This window comes from Eublepharis macularius, chromosome 6 (assembly GCF_028583425.1).
Source record: "Eublepharis macularius isolate TG4126 chromosome 6, MPM_Emac_v1.0, whole genome shotgun sequence".
Lineage (NCBI taxonomy): Eukaryota > Metazoa > Chordata > Lepidosauria > Squamata > Eublepharidae > Eublepharis > Eublepharis macularius.
The window spans coordinates 113,612,642-113,637,186 of record NC_072795.1 but is presented as its reverse complement, the minus strand read 5'-3'; the positions used below and the strand labels follow the sequence as shown (position 1 = coordinate 113,637,186).

The 24,545-nt window shown below is 42.6% G+C and overlaps 1 protein-coding gene across 2 annotated transcripts in view; it reads left to right on the top strand.

Moving 5' to 3' along the window:
- The first annotated feature begins 6,619 nt into the window (after positions 1-6,619).
- The window catches only part of LOC129332629 (prosaposin-like), a 35,868-nt gene continuing 17,942 nt past the window's right edge, over positions 6,620-24,545 (top strand). Inside the window, exons 1-5 of one of the 2 annotated variants that reach the window (XM_054983862.1) lie at positions 6,620-6,747; positions 18,201-18,334; positions 19,419-19,493; positions 21,984-22,109; positions 22,676-22,870. In XM_054983862.1, the coding sequence (XP_054839837.1) occupies positions 6,702-6,747; positions 18,201-18,334; positions 19,419-19,493; positions 21,984-22,109; positions 22,676-22,870 (576 nt within the window). In that variant the 5' untranslated portion in view covers positions 6,620-6,701. Of the gene's footprint in view, positions 6,748-18,197; positions 18,335-19,418; positions 19,494-21,983; positions 22,110-22,675; positions 22,871-24,545 lie in introns of both variants that reach the window. The other variant, XM_054983861.1, reaches the window with a different exon arrangement.

Genomic DNA, 24,545 nt, shown 5'->3' with positions numbered 1-24,545 from the left:
ACCGGTATGTCTAATTCTTTGACAGGGAGTACTAGTCCGTTTACCAAGGCTGGTGCAATAATGTCTCTAGAGCAGCCCGAATCAATGAGGGCTTGTACCCGGATGTGCATCTTTCGGTCAGAATTCACCAAAGTCACTGGTATGAAGAGTATGGACCCATACGGTCGGTTCGGAACCGGAACTGACTGAGGTTTGATCTGCCGTTTGGGTCCTTTCACGACAGATCCATTTCGTTTCCCGAGGAGGGACTTTCTGGATGCTCCCCTCCCGCCATTGCCGTTGGATCATATTCCATAACTTCTGGAAGAAGGGGGATTTCTTCTCAGCACTCCCCTACCTCTTGCCGTTCTGGGGGCTGGGGTAGGGCGTGGTGGCGCCGGGTAGGCAGCGGGGGCTGGGCGTCTGAGCTGGAGCAGAGGTCTTTGCACAGGCCGATAAGGACATTGCGCTGCAAAATGACCACTTTGTCCACACTGCAAACACAATCCTTGTTGCCATCTAGCATCTCTCGCTCCACGGATAGCGTAGCCAGCCCCCCTGCTCCCTCGAGCAGGAGTGGAGGAGCGTCTTTGGCCCGGAGGTTGTTGGTGTTGCTCCACCAAACGAACTTCCATCAGACGGTTTTCTACTTCACAGGTCAATTGTATCCACCCCAATAACGTAGGAGGATTATCTTGCATTAAGGCTCTGTCCAGCAATCTAGGGTTTAAACCCTGTTTAAACATGATAATCTTGGTGGATTCCTCACACCTTGGGCATTTGGCAGCGAGTTGTCGGAATTTTGCGGCATAGTCTCTAGCCGACATGCTGCCTTGCCTAATAGCCTGCAATTCTGTTCGGGCTCTGGTTTCTTCTAGGGGATCCTCATATTGAGCTCTGATTGCGTCTACCAGCCCTTGGAGTGTATCTAACTCAGGGGCCCCCACGTTATACAGTCCTACATACCAGTCAGCTGCTTTGCCTTGAAGACGTGACCCCAGATGTTCGATTTGACTAGCTTCACTTCCGAAAAGATGCCCCCAGCGATTAAAAAATTGCACTACTTGTACCAGAAAAAATCCCAATTTGGAAGGGTCCCCATCGAACGTGGCATCCACCTTGACCCAACCCATTGGAAGGTCTTGCCAAGGGGCCGGCGCCGGCATTGGATAGACATCGAGTGGGCCGAGTTGTAAAGGGGGTTGTCGTGGGGCTGGCGGTAGCTGTGGTAGAGGTTGCTGCGGGTGCGGTTGCGGCAGGTGTGGTAGAGGTTGCTGCGGGTGCGGCAGCTGTGGTTGCGGCAGCTGTGGTAGAGGTTGCTGCGGGTGCGGTTGTGGCTGGCGCGGTGGAGGCACTCCCGGACGCGGCTGGGGGAGTCCTCTCGGGATAGGTCGCGTTGGCCGAACAGGTGCTGGTTCCCCTCTAGGCAGCGGCTGATGAGGGGCCGGTCGTAATGGTAGCGGATGGGGAGAAATGGGTTGGAGAGGTACCGTATCTCCTCGAGGCCCTGGCGTTGGTCCTGTCCCGGGTATGCTTGGCGGTTGGGTCGCTTGCGTTGTAGGTGGAGGGGCTACCGGCTGGTCCGCTTGTGTCGTAGTTGGAGGGAGAAGCGGGGCCGCCGGCTGTTCTTCCCCGCCGTTGGTAGGAGCGGTGGGGCAGGAATCTCCCGGCTGCGGTCCATCACCCCCTCCACTGGTCCCATCGTCCCCTGGTCTAACCGGTTGGTCAGGAGGGGCATCATCTGGACACGGGTTATCTGGGCCGGGTCCTTCTCCGGTAACCGAGTCATCATCTCCCGTCTCTGGTGGCTGCTGCGGCCAGGGTTGAATAGGACCCCCCGGCCAAGGTAGAAGCGTTTGAAGGTTGGCCAAACTCTGACTGATGTCTGGTAATCCAGAGGGCCGATCACGACCGCTGTCCCCCGCAACTAGCACTGACAGCAGGTGGACGGCACTAGCCAAACTTTCTTCCATATTTATGAGTCTGTTTTCCAAAAGCTGCACTCTATCCATAGTTTCTTCTCCCTCAGCAGCTCCGGTAGTCTGCGAGGTTTGCCTAGTTTCAGTCCGCGATCCCATGGTGAGCGTTTGCTGCCAAGGCAAGGGTGTCTCGTCTCCTCGCTCCTCTTGGGACCTCGCGGCTAAAACTCCTTTTGTCAGGCCGGTGATTGCCGAAATCCCTGAGTCAATGGCTAACGTTCTGCTCTGCAGTTGCACCACTGGTGCTCACTTACTTCTTGTTGCCCCGACCACGGGGCGACTTCCGCATAATCCCAACTCAGGGTGCCACGGCGGGACGTGTCCCACTCCGATTGCTCGGTCGACCTATTCCAATATAGCCAAGGTTGATCACCAGCCTGCTCGGGGATGGATTCCAGGCTACGCCGACTATCCAGCTGTAAATGCGTGAACATCGCGCTGGCCCTCCTATCCCTCGTTTCCCTTGGTCTCGCACCCCACTGTGTCGGGGTAGGCAGCGACAGCAACGGGAGAGCTGTGGCCCGAGGCTGCGTATCCGCCCTGCTTGGAGCAAGGGTATAGATCGTTGTAACCGAGGAGTTACTCTCCCTCGGTGCAGGTATTTGAGAGTCCGAGCCTTGAGAGCCGGGGGAGGCATACGGGTCAAACAAAGGATCCCTGACCGGGACATCTTTGGATTCCGTCTGATCCGGCTTAGGCATTGGAAATTTGGATTGGTAACAAAATGTCAGACTTGTGGCTAGATAACGTTCCTACTCCAGACTACCTCCTGCAATTAGACAACAGTCCATTGTTTCCAAAAGGTTTTTACTGAAGAATAGTCCATTATAGTCCACGAGCCTGAATACAAGACCCAGGATGGTACATATGCATTGTTACCAATGACAGGCAAAGCATGAGGTACAGAGTAACAGATCACAGCAGGCCCAACCTCCCCCCACAGTTCTCAAAACATCCCCTTTGAAGTCAGAAGAGCGAGAAGCTCCCAAGGCCGGTTCTTGGTGGAACGTCGGTAGCCAAAACAATCCTTTTCTGAGAGATAGCTGCCTGGGAACCTTGGCACCTGGAAGAGAGCACTTACACACTGAAAAGATTAAAATGGAGTCGGTTAAGCATAGGCATACAAGAAAGCAGTCTGGACCTGACACCTGGGAGGAGGGGGGGTCATTGTTCCAGACTTGCACATAAACTCAGCTTCAGCAGTCTCACATAATACTTTCCTTTTGAAGTTTCTCTGAGAACTGCAACTTTTAGGTCGGCAGTGGGATGTCCTGGAAGATTAAAATGTTCACACACAGTTCTTTGAATATTGTAATTTGTACACTTTGCCTAGTGATTGTCTTAGCTGTTGATTATATTGTGTAATAAACCTTGATAAACCAAGCATCTGATTCACTATAATATGTGTAATATGTACACTGTTCCAAGTAGTGCTGTCTTTTGCAGTTCTGTTCATGTTATGTCAGAAAGCGTCAGTTTTCCCATATGAATTGCAAAGTTTTTCGAGATGGTTCCAAGTGCCCCAATGACAATGGGGATTACTGTTGTATGCTTCATTCACAGTTGGGTAGTTTCTATTGCCAGATCTCTATATTTAATCATTTTTCTTGTTCTTTATTATGATTGTTGTTATAGTTGTTGTTATGCCTTTAGCACCGAGATCCAAGGCAGATTACACAATGCAAGTGAAATACACAATATAATCAACAGCTAAAACAATCACTAGGCAAAGTACAATAACAAACAGCAGTTATGACATTCAGTGAGCATTCTGCACAGTATGCTAAGCAAGCCTAAATAGATAAAGAGATGCAGCATAGAGCTGGTTTCATGTTACACCATTGGCCTTCTGAGAAGCCATGCTGCAACTGAAAAAACAAAACCCAGTAATTGACCAACTGACTCTAATACCAAACATTACCTTTAAAAAGCTAAAGGAAAACCATGAACTGGAGATTCATTTTAGATGGTGCACTGGGTAAACAGTCAATAGAAGGCAGGTTCGGGGCAAGAAACCCCATAAGCACAGTGTCTTCCCAAGTAATTTTCTTCTAGTTGTTGCTCTTGGGGGCAGTATGGGGTCTTGACTACATGCCCTTGTCCACATGCCCTGTGTTACTCATGATAACTATACAGTACACAAATGGGAATTAAAGAGAAGCTGCAACTAATATGTGATAATCTGACACAGAGTGGGAACCTCAGACCCAACCTGTGCAGTCTATAATATGTGAAAAGGTGGTTTTAAATACAGGTATTTCCAAAACAAACAGAAATTGCATTGGTTCAAAGTGAAATCCCAAGGGAAAGTCATGTAATACCTGGTAAGCTTTATAGCTGAGTGGGGATTTGAACAGATCTATTCTGATATACTAACCATACTATTACACCACACTGCTCTCACTTCAATCTCACTCTTCCTTCAAGCAGCTCAGGGCAGCTCACATGCCTCCCAGACAGTCTCCTGTCGTGAAACTACTTAATTTTAGTAATAGAATACATCATGTGCTTTCAGATTATTCTTTGGCAATGTTAGTAAAGGACAACCTTGACTCCTCCATAACGCTTTCTTCTACAGGCCTGCTCAGTTTGCAGTTGGTACATATGTGAGCTCAAATACATAGTTTCTCTGTGGGAAGAACATTGAATGTAATCCCATGTTGCAGCCCAATTCTCCCAAGGTGACTCTGCGGGCACAGCAGGAAGGATGCTTGCGTGTTGCATCAGCTACAGGGTACAATCAACAGGGATCTTCAACTATCCTTCAACTCCCTGACAAGTGCAGATACATGTGTTTCCCAGATATGTTTATTATAGTCACAGTTTACATTTTTTTTTGGTGTGTGCATAAAATAACTTAGGTATACATGTAAAATACAAATGTGTGATGCAACATGCTTGGATCTTCTCAGGAATAACTAAGAGATACCAGTGCAAATCAGGGGAGCCCGATTGCTGCACTAGCACAAATATGAGTAGTGGGGAGGAGGAAGAATGGTATCTACCCACCATCTCACAGCCACTACAATATGAAAGAGACAAATCTGTTACCAGTGATTAATGCATTTATGATCTCCAGGTTCAACGTCTAAATCTCAATATATACAGAAACCAAAGAAATTTCAACTGGGAAAAATGTGGCGTGATGGTGTACTAAATGGAGTGATAATCACTCATTTCACTTCCTGAATTCATGTGTTTTTTCCTCTAGGCCCTGCAGAAATGTACAAGACAAACGGAAGTTAATTATATTGTGCATCCGGTGCCCATAGGGTTAATATTAAACTCAAGCAATGAAGGTAAACATGTAATTGGGATGCTGGAACATCTGTAATGAAGCTGGTAGCAAATGAACCATTTCCATGCAGCTTCTGTTAGCTTTCTTCTCATGGCCCTTTATCATCCAAGCTATGATCGAGGGAAGCAGAATCAGGTGACTTCTAAGCTCGGGAAGAGGTGTAAAATGCAGAGCAAACGCTAGACAGAAGAGGCAGAGGAAATAGGCCTTGGTGGAAAGAGTGAAGCTGGTACATGCGAACATGCAGTTCGGCCTATAAAGGTTACATTTGACCTAGAAATGTGTAACTCATCCTGCTCTAGAGCTAACACACAAAAGGCACTTTGAGTCATCCTGGTTCAGCTCATGGGAGTAAAACAAACAAACAAACAAAAAGCCACTGTTTAGGATCACAGTCAGGCCTCCATCTTACATAGGTATAGCAAGCTAGCTTTTAGGATTTAAAAGACCTTCCTAGTTGCTCAAGAGGAGGATTACCTTGTGGTATGTTTGTCTGACCGCTCTCTTGCACCACTTGTGATGATATCCTATGCACATCTACTGGGGAAGAAGTCTCATTCAACTCCTAAGGGAGTTGCTTGTCATAATAACCATTATGTACTTGGCACTGTACAAAATCCTAAGCACACTTCGTGGGGAGTAAGCCTCATTGAGCCCAGCGGAACTTACTCCTGCCCACACGTTACATCAAAAGAGTATGGATAAGATCAATTGGTGTAGGTAGCTAACTGCGCTAAGTCCCATTACAATCAAATTATGTTTAACATGACATATACTCTGGCACCGCCTTGAATGTCATTTCTTTGGAAATAGATCAAGCTGGGTAGCCCTGTTAAGTCTGTCTGTAGCAGTACTAGGCAAGAGCAAGAGTTCAGTAGCACCTATAAGACTAACACAATTTGTCGTAGGGTTTGAGCTTTCGTGAGTCACAGGTCACTTCTTCAGATATAGCTCTTTGGAAAGACTTCTCTGGGAATGAATGAATAAAAGTGATTAGTGGTTCAGCACCTTAGGAAAAAAAACCCTTAGCTCTCTATAAAAAAAAAGTTACTTCGAGCAATGACGCCGGTGATCGGGCTGCAGGCTTCCTCCCAAGCCAATCCCTTTGCATGCCACCTTCCTCCTCTCGACCCCCTCCAGCCCTTCCACTTTCACGAGATGATTCAGCGTCACCCGACCTAGTGAGGGGGAAGGGGGGGTGTCAGTGGAACGCATGCGCAAAGAAAGACTGGCTTGGAGGAAGGGACTAGTATCTCTTTTCTTCTTGTCGGAGCTTGCGCAATAGCAACGGTTTGGGGGAAAGAGGGCGGGGCAGGCACTCTGCTCCGCCGGCCCGCCTCGGCGCAAGCGCCTTAGCCGCTTTCTCCGGCGGGGCTTGTTATATAGGCTGCCGATCAGCTGACGCGCCCGCATTGCAGACGGCGTAGCCTAGGAAGAGACCAGCCATGGCGAGGCTCGCTTGCTTCCTCCTCCTCGGCTGCTTGGCGGCAGGTGAGGCAGGGCCGCGCCCTTCCACCGTCCCCGGAGGCCTAGGCAAGGGCGCGGGGAGAGGGAGAAGGAGAAGCACTCACGGGCTGCGGTCGGGGTTGGTGTGTTTGGGAGGCTTCCGGGTGTTTAACGGGGAGATGGGGCGAGGGGAGGGAGGCTCTTCCGTGGCCTCCAGGCGGGCGACGGGGGCCGCATAACCAGGCCTGTGTGTCTCCCCTCAACGGCGGGGCTCAGCCTCGCTTCTCCTCCTGGGCCCTGAAGGGGCCTCGCTTGCTCTCCTCTGGGGAGCCTGGTATTGGTCCCCTTCCCCGGCGGGGTTTTGCTTTTGCAGCTGATTTCGTCGTCGTCCCCACCCCGAGGCACGTCTCGAGCGGGGCGCTGAGGGACAAGGAAGAAAGTGTCAGCCATTCGCTTGAGGGCTCTAGACGCCTCAGGCTGCTGCGGCCCCGGCGCCATGTTTGTTTACTAGCCAAGGGGATGTAGCCGGGCTGGCCCCTCCCTGCTCCTCCACGGAAGGGGGCTTGACGCCGCTGGGGTCGTGGCTGCAAACTGGATCCACGGTTTTTAACCCCGCTGAAGATTTGGGAATTTTTCTGCTGTGTCAGAACGAGGGCCAGCAGTCTGCCTCCCTGTTTTTCCTGGAGGCCGTAGGCCTGGCTTGTTCTAGCATTTCCTAGTGAGGGATGAATCCTGGGAGTCCTGATTTTAGTTAATCTGTTGTCTTTGGCTGCTCTCTGAATCTGTGTTCCCTCTTAAAGACACATCAAAGCTTTTGGTGATCTCTTGACAAGCTATATGGATTTGGCAGAGGCACAAAATCACAGGATTGGAAGATATCTAATGAGCTGTCAAATGTAACTCTCCTGCCAATAGATACACAAGTTATGACCTGCTATCTTCCTTGCCATGTAGTATAAATGAGCATTGAGGCAGTGCACCAAGGCGTGTACATAAGGCCTTTCTCTGAAGCAGAGCTCTTCTCAAAAGAGTGGAGCCTGCTGCCTTCCTTGGTACTTCTTGCGGGAAGTAGATGCAAAGGCATTTAAGCAAAACATAACAGTAGCATCATCTGGAACATATACCTTTCTATTGCAACCAGACTTCCTTAAGCTATTACCTCACAATTGATTTTACTACAGTACTTGCAATGCATGCTTGTGTCGCCAATTTCTGGGGGGATATAGGTAACTGTTCTAGCTTACAAAATCTTTAATGGTAGGTTGTAGATATATACTTCAGAGGCAATCCTTTATTTACAGGGGAATTGTGGCTTTATACTTTTTACTTCCTCCCTGAGACACTTATGGCGAGTTGGAGGTTATTACCTTCAAGGGATGAGAACAGATATTTTGCTAGAAAGCTAATGACACAATTTCCATAAGCTGTGTGGTGATCTCAGCCCCAAATGGAAACTTAATAACTGACAGGGGTGCTACTAAGTTTGGAAATGGCTGTAGAATAAACAGCAGTGACTTTACTCTTGATTCTCCTGACTTAAATATTCAGGTGCCTTTGTGCTAATCAAATTGCTTAAGAAAAACACCCTGCAGATGTGCTTTAATCTTGAAGAATGTCTGTCTCTTTCCCATGCTGAAAACATGCATGGGAAAAGTATCTGGAAGGTCTTGTCAGAGCACAGCCATTGGAGATTCTCCAGTATTTGGGGCCACATAATGACAAAGTTATTACCAACCTTTGCTAGCCAAATGCTGAAAGTTCCGGATCAAGTCTAGGTGACCTAGTTCAGTCCAAGTGCTGAGAAAAATGCATGGTCTAACACGGAAGATGGTGGTGTGCTGGCAAACAATGAGATACTAGGCTGGGCATATTTGTAGCATGGCAAACTCCAGTGGTGCTAATATCTCTGAGATTCACTTTGTACTGTGATGGTAGCTGTGCAAGTCTGAGAAGTGATCACAAGCTTGTGTCATTTCCATTGTTGTCTTCAGCAGCACTGGCCCCAGAAGTTCTGTGAGTGCCTCAGTTACTTGGGCAGAGATCTGCCCTTGAGTTCCTTGCAAAATGGTCTGGCCTACTGCTGTTTGCAAGCATACTGAAAGCTATCTGTATGTGTTATAGAAAGCTTTTATTTACTTGTAGTGTGTGTTCTGGATTTTACCCCTTTATTTCAAGAATGGAAGCTTCTCAGTTGAGCAATATTCAAGGTTACCAATAACTTTCTGCCCTGCAGCAATTTGTAACTAGATAATCTGAAGACAATGCAGTTGTTACAGATTGCAGCAACCATTACAGCCTCTGGCATGATGTAAGCTGTGTTGATTTGCATAGTATTAAAATGTTGCGGTGCAGAGCTTATATGTATGTTAGTTATGAGAGGGGGGAAATCAAGGATGCACGAACTTTTGGAAGGCCCTTTCAGACATTTCATGGGCTGGAAAATTATTTTGTGTATGGGCCAATTAAAAGGATTTTATCTAAACAACAAGCCCTGCTGAGGATGATTTTAGAAGAGTGTTGTTTGTAAGGGTAGGATGTGCAAGGTGGACTTTTATTATAATCTTTAAATAGTGGTTCCTTGATGGGCTCTCTGTTGCACTGTTATTCTCTTCTCTGCCATGACTGGCTTGAGCTGCTGCCTCTTGGTGCTGCTTTTGGCAGTTGACTTCAACACACCTGTGTCTCAAAACAGGCCTTAACCAATATTCTTTGGATGTCACCCCAAGAAATTACTTTCCAAACTCATTTTTCGGCTTCCGTTTTTTTGTATTTTAATGATCACTTTCTAATTATTTCTACCATAAAACCTAATCATAAACACTCTTGTAATTTTATTAAAGCTATGACAAACATCTTACAGTATCTTAGCAATTATAGGGGCAGCCCTGATTGTCATGACCACAGCAAAGCTAACCTCTAACCCTACCTTAATGTATCCCAAAGTTCCACTTAATTAAATATTGGAGCCAGTATAGAAAGCAACTGGTTAAATGCATTTGTGTGCTGCCATCAAATGGTGCTAAATTTAGATACACTCAAACAATAACAAGATGTACATTTACTTTGTCATACAACAAAACATTCTGATGTTAAATTTATTTATTAAAACATTTTTATCTTGCCTTTCCTTGTGGTTGATTGAAATGATTGATATTCCAGACAGCTTTTTCATTCAGTCTCAGCAAAGGACCAAAGTAGCTCTACATGTCTGATCCATGGATCCACTACTATTTTAAAGGGATTTAAATGCTGTGACGGCTTGATTCTGATTGCTCCTGAGGTTGGCTGAGGCACTCTAGGCCCCCCACTTTCAGTGTGCTAAGTGCAGAAATAGCTGTGGTCAGACCCATGGATGCTGTCATGTCCAGCTTGTCCCCAATTCCCCTTTTTGTTCCACGTGGCTTCTTTTTGTATAGGTCCCATGATCTCAAGCACATCATTTCTCGTGGTTCTCCGTTTTTTTGCTTGTGGAGAACCTGCATCCAGCCCTTTGTATTTCCACTGAGAATTGCTGAGAGGTGCTAGAATAAAATTGTTACTGAAAATACAAGGCGCCACAATGAAATTCCTAGATGCCATTATGATGTGGTGTCTAGAATTTGTCAAACACTGTCTTAAATTGCTGTTCAGATGAATTTGGGTTTTGGTTAACAGGACTAATTTAGCCTTCATGTCTACTCCTGCTTCCTCTCCAATGCCTTTACCTTACAGAAACCAAGGTTTAGAAGGCTCAGCAATATTATCTTGACTGCCTACCAACCTCCAAGATAGTGACTGAGTTTAGAGGCCATTATTTTCTTAAGGCTGCAGGCATTGGCAGAGAATCAGTGCACTGGTTATAGTGTCAAACTAGGATCTGGGAGGTTCAGGTTCAAATCCCTGCTCTGCCATGGAAACTTGCTAGGTGCTTGGAACAGACATATCCTCTCAGCCTGACCTATCCCACAGGGTTGTTGTGAAGATAAAATAGAAGAGAGGAGAATGGTGTAAACTGCTATGAGTCCCCATTGGGGAGGTAGGCAGGGTATAAATGAAGTAAATAAATTGTTTATTTTGAGGAGTTTTAATCACCTATGTATTTGTTTAGATTTTGGCTTTTTCTGCAAATTGGGACTTCTCTATCTGACCTAGCTGTGTTTTGTGGATTTTAGTCCAAACTCCATGGCCTAATTTGGAGGGAGGCATTTTGTGGAAGTTTTGCTTTAATCCAAACTCAGTGTTGCGTTTAGTTACAAGTAGATGATTTTGAAACTGCAAATCACTCAGTGATGCTTCATGTTATACACCTAGAGACAAAAAATGACTGAGGGAGATTGACACTTCACATTCTACCTTTTTATATCCTATATGAAAAGAAAAATGGCTCACTCAGGTCTGACCTGCAAAAACAGTAATGTGTCTTACTAACTTGCAGGGTGGATTTGATTTAAATCAAACTGATTTAAATCACGATTTAAATCACTAGTCATTAAGGCTTGATTTAAATCATAGTTTTCTACATAAAGACTAATTCTTGCTGGTATAACTTTAATATGCAAGTAGATGCCTGCCTTACCGATAGGTAAAGGAACTTCATTAAAGTATTCCCAAACTGGGTCTCTTTTACGGCCTGCTGCCATTATAGGTTTTTTCCTCCAAGGAAAGAATGTGATAAACCTCAGGTCATACACATAAAAGATCCAAAGACTTGTGCAGTATTGTGCTCAAAAAGTTTCACTTTCATTTTGTACTGCTTGCCCCTCCCTCCTCACACTTAGTTTCTTCTTGTGCAGATCTATTCCACTCCAAACAATCAGAAAAATATTGTTTCTATTCACTGAACTTCTTGAAATTTAGCGCTGGAGGGGCTGATTCTGTCTTCATAGGTTTGTAGAACAATAGAATTAAGGTCTTTTTCTCAACTCTGTTCATGTTATAACATTTTTGCTGTGAAGAAGAGGCATGTGATCTCTGCTGAGCTGACACAAATTCAGTTTTGAGAACTGCAAAACCAAGCATCTGTGATAATATCTTGTAGGCAGAGAAACTGCCCAATAATCTTACAAAAACCTCTGGAAGAGCATGACATTGTGAATGGATTAATGGAATTTATTTACCAAAAAAATTAAACATATACAGCCTTATTCTACATAATTAAAAATTAATCTTTATTTCATGATGGAATAACCTTTGGATGGTAATATATTTTCCTCAAAAAGCATTTTATTTAAAAAAATCTGATTTAAACAAAAAAAATCCGATTTTTTTTATTTAAAAAAAATATCATTGATTTTTATCCACCCTGCTAACTTGGGATCTGTTAATTTATATGTGGCGTTCTATGAGTTGCATGTGCAGATAGTAATAATAAGGAAATCAACATACAACTGATCTTAATCTCTGCAAAATGTGTATTTACGTTTTATTAGTGGAATTGCTAACTTTGTGTTGATGGTCCATGTGCCTTTACTGTAATGAGTTTGACTTCTACAACATATGTCTGGCTTTCTGCTGGTAGAGGGTCTGCCAAAACTTCCAGCCCCCTCTATTAAATACCTGCCCAATTAAATTTGTGTATGTGATTTTACATCAACAGAAACAAGGATAAGGAAAATGGTAACTTTTGTTAAATGCTGCACTCTGAATTCCAGCTATACATAACACGTCCCATTTAGTCTCCATAGAATCAACAAAGGCAAAAATCTTGTCAAGCTGAAGCATGTCAGATCTTTTTAGTGCTTAATGGGTTACAGATCTACAGACTAAGGCAATTTTATGACCCCTTAGCTCAATAATCACCCCTAACTTCTGCATATCTGTTGAATAAGCAGTACTTGTGCCAGCATGCTGTCATCAATACGTATCTGCAATTAATAACAGATCAGTCCTGACAATGGATTATATTGTATTATGGCTTGTGATGATTGGATGTGGGCTTAAATGCTATATAACATTTTCAGATATCCAAGAAGGTGCCATCATTCAAAGGGCTGGAGTTAAATTGATACCCTCCAGGAGTTTATAGAAGGGACAGTTGTGACCTGGTCTGGGTGAACAAGACCTGGCTGAGCAGGAGGACATGGTCCCTCTCATGCAATTAACACTACCAGGTTACATCATCAACTTTGGACAGACAGTTGGGAGAGTGGGGTAGCTTTACTTCTCTGAGATATTTTTCCCTTCTGGGTGGTCCCTGCACCAAAGATTTCTGACATTGAATGTGTAGACTTGGCATGGGAAGCTGGGGAGAGATTGGGTGTTCTGCTGGTGTACCGCCTGCCCAGTGTTAACAGAACACTGATGGCTTTAAGGCCTACCACTTGCTTGTTGGACCCCTGCCCTCTTGGCTAATTAAATATTATTATTATTATTAACAACGTTTGATTTATATACTGCCCTTCAGGACAACTTAATGCCCACTCAGAGCGGTTTACAAAGTATGACATTATTATCCCCACAACAAAAAACCCTGTGAGGTGGGTGGGGCTGTGATGTGGTGGGAAGCCCCTTGCGAGCAATTATTAACTGTTCCCCCACTTCGGGCCAATTTCTTAGTTCCCTCAAGGAGGCAGTAGTGAGACTTTTGTTGAAAAAGCCTTCCTTGGATAAAAGGGAGCTAGCAAATTACTACTCAGTGTTGAATTTGCCTTTCCTGGATAAGGTAATTGAGAGGGCAGTGGCAGGTCAGCTTCACGGGTTTTTGAATGATACATCAGCTCTTGATCCATTCCAGTCTGGGACTGAGACTGGTGTAATAGCTCTGGTTGATGACAGCCAACTTCAGCTAGATAAGGGTGGTTGTGTGCTACTGATCTTACTAGATCTGTTGGCTGCATTTGACACAGTTGACCATTCGATCCTGATTGACCGCCTAGCCTCACTGGAAATAAGAGCTACAGCCTTACAATGGTTTGCCTCTTTCCTCTAGGGATGTTCAGTGGGGATGGTCAATGGGGATGAGGGTTCATCCCAGTGGGAACTACACTTTGGGGTCCTTCAGGGGTCGATCTTGTCCCTGATGCTTTTTAATATGGATGGATAGATAGATAGATAGATAGATAGATAGATAGATAGATAGATAGATAGATAGATAGATAGATAGATAGATAGATAGATAGATAGATAGATAGATAGATAGATAGATAGATAGATAGATAGATGATATGGGAATATTTGATTTGTAAGTACCTCCACCTGTGCTGAAGTTTAGAAGCAAAGCTTATTAGAATTATTGGTCAGATGGCAAACTTAATTTACAGAAACTACTGTACCTAAGATTCAAGAATTTTTGGTTCACTTGGACTTCTGGGATGAAGCAGTGAATTTACGGCAGCTGAGTTTTACGAGCTCTCTGCTGTGACCTTCCTGGTTCCTTGGGACTTGAGAATTCGGGGCCCCAAGTCCCACCCCCCCCCCCCCGGAGAGGAGAGGCAGGCTGGAACAAGGTGAAAGAGCTCAAGGGGTCTGGCAAACCCCCGAGAAGCCCCGACACCGGTTCTGAAAGCAAGGACCAACGAAGGAGCCATGGCTATGAAGCTGCTAAAACCGAAAGTCCAACAAGCCAAAATGAATTACAGCGAATAAAGCAGATTCCTAACAAGACAGATTAAAAACAACTCGAAGACACCTCAAGAGATTCCACAACGCTTTCCATCAAGTAAGGAGATTGTTTTATGGTTTTATGAGGGCTAACCAGCCTGATTTCGAGGCGGCCGCTGGGGCAAAGCTGGGAGGAGGGAGAGACAGAGAGAGATTGTAAAGAGACTCTCAGCAGAAGTCTGGAAAGCAATAAATCTTTGAACATAATTAACAAAACGAAGCTTTTTACCACTTTGATGAGTTTGGACATAACACCTATAAGTAATTTGAAATGGCTTCCTGGGAAGAAGTACTTTCTAAATTGCAAGAAATTTCTAAATTAATGACTGAACTATTAAAGCAGATGGGACATTTGGAGTAAAAATGGATAAAAGTAAGACAAAAAATGACAATATGGAAGAAATCTCTAAAGAAACAGATCTAACTGAAAGAAAAATAGAGCGAAATGAGAAAAAATATAATCTACAAAATGGACGATTGTACCAGTACGTCAAGATACAAGGCAGTAGCAAGAAAGGGGCAGAGCCATGAAGCAGACCTGCAAAGAGAGAATTTAGCATTCTACTACTGAAAGGGAAAAAAGAATGCAGCGGATTTTAAAGCAGAAAAATAAACAGAGAAGTAACAACATTTTTATCGACCCTCGCCAGAATTGGCTGGAAGATAAGGAAATCCACCTTCAGTGGCGCAGATAGAATAAGGACTGGATATACCATTTTACAAGAAGAAAGAAGAAAAAACAAGGATAGGACTCAGATTAGGATTTAATAATGTAGACCTAACCCCTTATCTCTATGGTTCCTTCCGTTTTTTTTTATAACACCATATATTCTGTATGTGTTCTGAAGAGACAAGAGGGGGGGACTGATGGAGTTATAGAGTTTTTTGCTTTCACTACTGTCCTCTTTTTTCCTCCTTATTTTGAAAGAAGGAGAAACACGGATGATGACCTAGATTTCCTCTATATGTTTAATGCAATACAGATTTAATGGAAGTTTTAGAGGCTCTATATTTTGAATATCTACTGTCAAAGGGATAGTGATAACGTGATAACTGGGCCCTTGGAGCTTTTTAACTATTCTTAAATTATAGCCCTTCTCTCCAGAATATAAATGAGTGGTTAAGCTAAACGACTATCTGCTCTTCTCAGCCTCACGATTATGAGAATCCAAGTAAACAAGTGCAGATGGTTAAGATAAAACAGATGAAGGAGCTACTCTTTCTAAAATGTAAAACTGTGCTTTACCCATATAGTTATGTGTCCATTCCAGCCTCATCAATATGAAAACACAAGCAAATAAGTTTGACTGGAACAAAATAGAGGAAAGAGATATTTCCTGTAGAATATAAAATTGTTTTTAAACCAAATATTGATTTGGCCTCCCCACCCTTATTACTATGAAAACCCAAGTACACAAGTTTGGAAGGCTTGGCCAGAACAGATGTAAGAGAGAGGGAAAATTAGCACAAAAATGCTCCCTTTATATATTGATGTATACCATTGTTTTGCTGATATCTTTTGTTTTACTGTTTCCATCTCCTACTCCTGGAATGACTAAGGGATTAATATCTCTGGCTAAAATGCAAAAGATGGAAAATGTGATCTATCTATAATATACACAAAAGAAAAGATTATTAGAAATGACATAAGGAATAGAGTAAGTGGATTAAAAAGCATAGAAATTAAATGACTACAGAAAATAAAAGGGAAACTTGAAGGTATATGGGGCATTAATTACATATTTAGTGGCTTTTTTATTTGGATTGATGGATATGTGTCTTGTATATAAATCTGCTAAATGTTTGTGTCTTGTTGTAACCCTTCCCTGTCTACTAAAAACCCAATAAAACCTGATATAAAAAAAGAATTTCTGGTTCACTTGTACTATATTTTCCCCACAATACAATACATTGCCAATTAATTCAGTTTTATATGCTAACAAAATCATAAAGGATATATACTATGCTAAAGGAGAAAAAAGGTTTGTGTTGATAGGAAAATAAGTATTGCATATATTTCAATCCTTCCCCCATTTTTCATTTTTCCAGAACAAATTTTTTCCTATGGCTTCAAAATATCCTCAGTTTTTGCGCTTGTAGGCATAGATTGTGGAAGCTTAAGGGAGAGAGAGAGCCAAGTTTCTTGTGACCATGGCCTAGTTTGAGTTTAAGAAAATATATCACAGCTTCCTTTTCCTTCTTTGAGATTAAGAAAATTTGAGACTAGAGGCCTCTAGAGGGCGCTTGTAGCTGTGGCTAAAAACACTGTTTGAGAGAGTTGAAAAACATCAAACAGTTACTGAAAAAACCTGAGAGATGCTTGCTAGTATCTTATGAAGACTTGAAGCTCCTCCCAAGTTTAAAATGGCCTGTGCTTACTGCAAAGGGGCTGCAAGAGTTGTGGGAATCGGGGACGCTAACATGAAGTGGACAATGAACCTAAATGCTGAGATCAAAGGATGCAAAATGGTTGTAGAAATATGATCGGCTGGCAGCCATATAGTCTGTTCTTAACCTAGCCCTTCCTTCCAGGAATTTGTAGTCCTCACAACAATCCTGTGAGGGAAATTGGTTGGGAATGACTGATGCAAGGCCACCCGGCCAAGTTTATGACAGAATGTTGATTTGATCACATTTTCTCCTGTATTGGGCATTCAAAGTGGCTAATGTAATAGCATTCACCAAAATGCTATTTCAATGAAAATATACAAGTTAAAATGTAGGAATTCCTATCCTGTCTGAGTATCTAGTTCTGCAGTGCATGTAATGGACATGAGCATCCTAGTGAATTATAGACTGGTATGAGATACCATTTTGAACTCTGATAAATTGAAGTATGCCTACAGGATCAAATCTTAAGAGTATTGGTAGTTTTATAATTCAGTCACAGTAGCTATAGTATCACCACTAACACTTTAATTTCTTGAACTTCTGATGTAAGAGCTTTCTCATGTCATTCTGAATATTTCGTGTATACTCTTTTCCCAAACATAGTGTTCTGACTTCAGATCTCAGTTGGTGAGAAACATGCTTTTTTAAAACTTTGCAGTTTGTATTGTCTTCCCTTTTATACACAATACTAGAATGCAGTTCTTGGCCTGTAAAAGTCTAATATACAGCAGCTTCTTTTCTGTAAACTTACTTGGTCTCTGTGATTCTTGGATTGTCACATAGCCTCTGAGCAAAACAAAATCCTATAACTGTCCCTAGTTTGGCTGCTGCATTGTTGATGCTACCTTGGTAGCAAGCCACAGTCCAGCTATTCTTATTCCCGTGCAACTGTTCTTTGCAAGTGACAAACGAAGAAAATATTCATATGGTTATAAATTAATAGTGATAGAAAGATCAAGAATTGACAGTTAACATAATGTTACTTTGTTGCACATGGGTGCAATGCATGAGTTAAGTTGACTGCACAAACCCTAAAACAAACGGCTAACTATTTTTATTGCCTGTTGGAACCGTGTTTTAATAGTTTATGTATCAGCATAGAAGGAGGTTCAGGTACGCCTACATGATCCTTCAAGTAGTGTGAGCTAACTACAGTTCAGTATTTTTGGCAAACTAGTTTAATGCATCCAAACTTGCAAACCATGGCTTGTGGATGCCCTGCAAGCCATGCTTTACAATTGTGGTTTGTAGGGCAAGCCCAAGTTATTGCCATGTCTGAAACGGCAGACAGATGTACCTAGCTGCCTTATGATATTTGAAGAGAAGAGAGTGCTAGTGAGACGAGAGTGTGTGTTATTGAAACCACGGCTCTTCCAGGCCCATTCACATAGTGCCAAACCATGAACCAAGCCTTTATTGATAAATGTGCAGTCAGACTTCTCCTGTAAGACTCTGAACTACTGCTCTGCAGAATGAAAGCCAGACCATTTCAAATGAGTAATCTGAGCATTTTTTTTTTATTCCAGCAGCTTTGGCAAGTCCCGTTGTGTTTCAGAAAGATTGCACACAGGGCCCTGAAGTATGGTGTGAGAACTTAAAAACAGCATCACATTGTAATGCCGTTAAACACTGTCAACAAAATGTCTGGAACAAGCCTACAGTGGTAAGTGAAGCTGGCAAAATGTTGGAAGAACATATTTGAAGCTATTGATCATGCACGTACATACTGTTTTTGCATTACTGAATTATATCTACTTGTAGGCATGGAAGGTGAAAAGCAGCTAGGTGGGTGAGTTGAAGACTAAATACCCAGAATGTTCAAGAAAGCAAGGGCTGGATAGAATAGTTCTGTGTGAAAAATGAAAGTACATTTATCTGTTTAGCAGCCATCACTTGCCACAACATAACTGATACGTACTTGACTTATTACAGGGATGTCTAACCTTCTGTGTTTCTGAGAGGAGTTAGGGAGTCTAGCCACAAAATGGCTGCCACTGGGCCAGGTCCAAACAGAAAAAAGGTGCAACTAGGGAAGGGCTAATCATAAATGTTACGAGATTCCAAGTCATTTGTCATCCTATGGTGGAGGCAGCTGCTTCTATTTCCTGCAGACGGGCAGTGCCTCCTGGGCTTTTCTGAAGCATGTCCTGCACCAAGGAGGAAAGCTGGACCAACTCTTATCCTTTGTGGAAGAAAATGGTTTTTGTTTCCACAAAAGAAGGAAAGTTTGCTCCCTATGCAGATAGGAGAGGCTTGTAAGCCTAGAGATGAGAAAAATCTGTCTATGGGCACCCAAGGCATGTAGCTATAACATGCTGATGGTAATTTCAGCCAGTGCTGCGTACTAGTAAAGTGGAGTTGTGTCGCTTTTTTGTTCATTATGCTCTCCTCATCAGTAAGCCAAAATGTGGTGTCTCCTAAAATCTGCTCCCATCTTCTACTTTCAACTTTGTAAAACTACAGAGGACTTCAGTTATGCAGAGTGATCTTTTGAAGATTAAGCCCAGCTGGCCAGCCCTCTGCCTCATATTTCTGGCTGTGCCTTTCTATATTCTGTTTAAAAAATGGAAACATTGCTTTTGCTCTCCCGTACATGCCAGCTATAGTAAATTGTGCCTCTTTTCTTGAAAGGCAGGGAAGAACAAAATTGACTGAGATTAGCATAATGGAGGAAACACTTGCTATGTAGATAGTTATCTGTATAAATCCTTTCTGTTGTACTAAAACAACGGACTTTCTCTCTTTAGGAAAGCATCCCTTGTGAGTTGTGTAAAGAAATTGTAACAGTGGCTGGGAAATTCTTGAAGGATAATGACACAGAGGTAAGAGCAGTATATTTTTCTGGAAGGGTACTGTGTCTAGTTTGATAAATTACAGAGCTATAAAACTAGAGTTTTTACTTCGTACTAGTACATGCCCTTTGAAGCAGAATTTATTGTCCTTATGTGCAACATTAAATATACCTAACTCTTAACGTGACCAAATCCATAGAGACTTTAAATCCGGAAGACGAGAGCCATGATTAGACAGATTTTTCTATAAGGGTTGCAGAATTTTTTTTAAAAAATCTGAAAACCATTAGAGTTTTAACGCCTCCCCCCCCAAAGATAAAAGTAGCACCTGTAGCATTGGAGCCAAGCCTGGCAGCAACTAGCATGTCCCACTAGCCTATGGCCCAGTTGCATGGTGGGGAATCTGCAAGGACTTCTGGGGATGCTTCCTGCTATGTCCCATCCCCACATGATTTCCTTTTTCTGTCCTGGCAGCCTCCATATACTTGCCTTTCCTTTTGTCCTTCTTCAAATCCACAAAACAACGTGCCTTTTATCTGCACTCGTTTTCACTTCAGTTCCTTAATTTCCTTCATTTATATATTGCCTTTCTCCATAAAGCAGCTTACATCATTCTCCTTGCCTCCATGTTATCCTCACAACAATCCTGAGAGGTTGGTTAGGCTGAGAATGTGTGTCGCTGTACCAAAGTCAAGGACGAAAAAGGGGGGGGGGGTTGGGGGAAACCCCCACAAACTCAACCCGAACAAGCAGGGTTAAGTAACAACCTAAAGATAGATCCAGAGGAGTTAGCCATGTTAGTCTGTAGTAGCAAAATGAAAAGAGTCCAGTAGCACCTTTAAGAGTAACCAACTTTACTGTAGCATAAGCTTTCAAGAATCACAGTTCTCATCGTCAGATGCGTGGAGGGTAAGAAGAAACTGGTCAGATATATAGGTGGAGGGGGGAGTAGATGCAATCAGTAGCTTCTGATAATGGGATCAGTTGGCTTCTGATAATGAAATCAGTTACTTCTGATAATGAGATAACCATTCATGGTCTCTATTCAATCCAAGCCTGAGTCAAATTTACATATGAATTCCGATTCAGCAGTTTCCCCGTTGGATTCTTTTTTTGAAAGGTTTCTCTTGAACTACAGTGACCTTTAAGTCATTGATGGAATGTCCTGATAGATTGAAGTGTTCTCCCATTGGTTTCTTGATGTTGCCATTTTTAATGTGTATATATATATGTTTAGGTTGTTACTTAACCCCTCTATTTTGTTCCACTGTATCAAAGTCACCCAGTGAGCTTCCACAGCAGAGTGGCAATTGGAACCTTTTACTGACTGTTGCAAGCCTGGAATACTGGCTAAACTGTTATGGTTGCTTAGCAACAACCGCTGAGGGCATCTGGTTAAAGCTATAGGTGCTACATTTATCATTTTGGGTTTTTTAACTCCCAGTGTAATTCTTTTACTTCATATTTTTCTGCAAACCTGGAGCATTTTTCAGGTGTTTTGGAAGATCTGTCTTCTCTGTCCATGGCTCCAGTCTCTGTATTTAAGTATCTTCAAATAAGGGCCACTTAGCTACTATTAAATTTGGGGGATGAAGCACAGGGATTTCAAGGTTGCGGGGAGGGGGGACCTCCAAAGCAACCATTTCCTCCAGGAGAGTAGATCTCTAGAGACCATTTGTCATTTTAGAAGATCTCCAGGTCCTACTTGGAAGTTGGCAACCTGACTTTGTCATGGAAGCTGATTAGGTTATGCATTAATAGCATGATACCTGAAAGGTTTGTTGTGAGGATAAAATGGAGAAGAGAATGATGTAAACTTCTTTGGGTCACCTTTGTGGAGAAAAGTGGGGTATAAATGGCGTAAATACTAAAAATAGCAGAAGATAAGAAGGGGCTACTAAAAATAGCGGTAGGAGGTATCACTCACATGTCTTTGCTGTGTAGTTGGATCCAACCCAGTGGCTGTCACTACACAACTGAGTCATAGCTTTGCCAGGGGAGGAAAGGCTACTGATGGAGGCAGATAAAGAAGGAAGCAGGAAAGGGAGAGGGGCTATGAAGGCTTTTAGGGAAGGGAAAGAGGAAGTAGTGGTGGAAGGGAAAATGAGATGCTCTCACAAGTCCTTGCCCCCCCCTTTTGATTTTCTTACTTTGAAATTGCCCTAACTGTTGGGTGTGGATGGTTAAGACCATAATGCCTCCTGACTTCCTGTGATGCAATAGATGCATATGAGACTATACAGATAGATGGCTATCATGAGGGCAAAAGTACCCTGTTGGGCAAAGCTGGCTCTTTTCGTCAGCTGTTACACAAATCAGACGACAGCAAAAGTAACCACAGAATACAAGGTTTAGTTTTCAGAAAGCCTCCTGAAGTTAAACAGTTTGGGGAAAATAACACTTTTGGTGTGCTTATTTTGATTAGACTATAGGTGTCACTGAATATTTTATTTTAAGTATGAAAGATAGGCCACTCTGTTCTGGAAGAGTCTGTACTAAAGTGCATATCTTATTTCATAGGATGAAATCCATTCTTACATGAGTAAGGCCTGTGAGTTTCTTTCTGACCAAGGCCTAGTGTCTGAATGCAAGGAGATGGTGGATGCTTACCTACCAAACATTCTGGACATGATTAAGGGGGAGCTTGTAAGTAGACTACTAAAAATTGAAGCCATTCTGAATTCTCCATTGAGGAAAAACAATTTTTTTAAAATAAGAGTTTTATTAAAAAGTTTTACAGATTACGAAAAAACAACAAAAAGGAAAACAGACACACACACACACACACACACACACACAATCAAAAGGAAAAAAGAAACAATCAAAATTAGGAATGAGTACCAATTTTCTCTGTGAAAAGATGTATACATACCAACAATAGTAAACTTTATCTCAACTTAACCAAAACAACTTTTGAACCACAATAGATTGGACAAGCTTAAACTAGCCTGTGTGTTTTTGCTTGGTTAGACTGTTTTATTCACCATGATTTAGTCCTTGAGAAAATATACACTTTCTAACAAGTGCTGGGGAAATGGAGATGGTTAGTCCTAGAATTGTGGTTGTTGAGAAGGCATTAATGTTATACAGACTCTGATTCTAGTCTTGTTTTCCAGTAATCACTAGCTTCACTTCCTGGGGTGTACTTGGCTGGCTTTTTCTGCATTGGAATAGTAGGTAGGAAATGTGTAATGTTCTTTGTGATTTTTCAGGATAAACCTGGAGTTGTGTGCAGCGCACTCACGTTGTGCCAATCTCTTCAGAAGCACCTAGCATCAGTAAAACTGCAGAAGCAGCTTCAGTCAAACAAGATTCCTGAGCTAGACTTCTCTGAACTGGCATCTCCCTTCATGGCTAACGTGCCACTTCTTCTTTATCCCCAGGACAAGCCCAAAGAAGAGTCTCGGGTGAGAATGTAATATCTGATCTTGATATGAGGTTATACACCAGTGGTCATTTAATGAGAATAAACCCAAATTAATTCTATGTAAAAACAATCAGGATAAAAGTATATAAAGTATATCCAGGCAACATTATTCAGGATGCATTTTGTAAGAATGCTACAAAGTTTAGCTGCTGTACCCATACTGATGCATTAATCAGTTTACAAAGGCCTAGACTTCATTGATAGCATGCTTGTACAACAAGCCTGTGACATTTTTAGGCTTGGTCTCTCTCAGCAGTATCAAATTTTAAACAAAGTGAATCTAAATTGTACATACCTCTGTCTTCAAGTATTAAGATGCAAGTAGAAACTCAAGCCCCCTGGGCTAAGCAGCCTGCCTTTTATGTCTTTTAGGATGAAAGATAAAAACCCTACTTCAGTTTTGTACCTGCATCATGTTGAAAATGGCTGAAGTCTTGTGATAGAATAGAGTTGTCAATTACTGTAGTCTAGAGCAGAACATTAACTGACATTCTAGGCATGACCTCTGAGCCATATTAGAATGATGGTACCCAAGAAATGGCCTGCAGGTATGCTTTCTAGAAAAGCCATAAACTCAGCAACCCTTCCCCTCCAAAAAGGGTTTTGTGTGTGCAGATTTAGATTTGTATTTTCTTTTGCCCCTGGCCTGCATGATAGGAACCAACAAACCGGGGAACCACGAATCTAGAAAGTGCTGAATAAATTTAACATGTATCATAAATAAATAAATGTATTTATGATACATGTTAAATTTATTCAGCACTTTTGCACCTTGCACTTTGGAAGAATACATACAATTAATTTCTAGATTCGTGGTTCCCCGGTTTGTTGGTTCCTTTCAGTTTGGTTCTGGGGTTGCCCTTTGTTTCCTTTCCTGGCCTGCATGATGGCATAGTGCATACAACCCCATACTCATTTAGAGTTATTCCAGCTAGAAAAGCTTTGTCTCATTGGCCATAGTAAAGACCGTGGGGACCAGCTTGCCAGCATTTGCATCGAGAAACAAAGGGTATTGCCTCCTCAGTTGGGGATGCCAGTTGAAAAATATTTTTTGCAGTTGGGTCAGAGCTAGTGCAGCTTCTGCTCAAAGGATCTAGCCTTGTCTTTGTTCACTTCTCGTCCTGCTTAAAATAACGATGAAAAATTGTCATTCTGATTCAGAAACATCATAGCAGTTTGCTACCTAAATTATTAATTTTTTGCAGCAGTAAGGGGCCATCAAGCATAAACTAAGTGGATCAGCACAACAAATTGGGGTGGGGGCCGGCAGCACTAAATCATGGTAGAAACATGCGTTTGAACATTAGGGACATTAATGGTACAATCCTAAGAATGGTTTCTTGGGAGTAAGTCCCCCTGAGTAGACTGCAGTAGGATTCTGCGTAGACCTGCTTAGGATTGCAATGTAAATGTCAGCCATACGTTATTCTGAGAAGTGGGCTGTATGAGGTGGGAACTGTGCTTTATAAAGGTCTGTAATTCTCTCTCTCTTGAATCAGTGATAAATTGGAAGAAAGCTTACGCTTTTTCCAGTTTCAGCTAATTTGTAATTAATTATAAGTTGTCTATGTAATATGACAACTTATAAAAAACTAGTGCTGGATACTAAAAAAGTGACTTGGTGGTTTATCATCTCAAAACGTTTAACAGTTGCC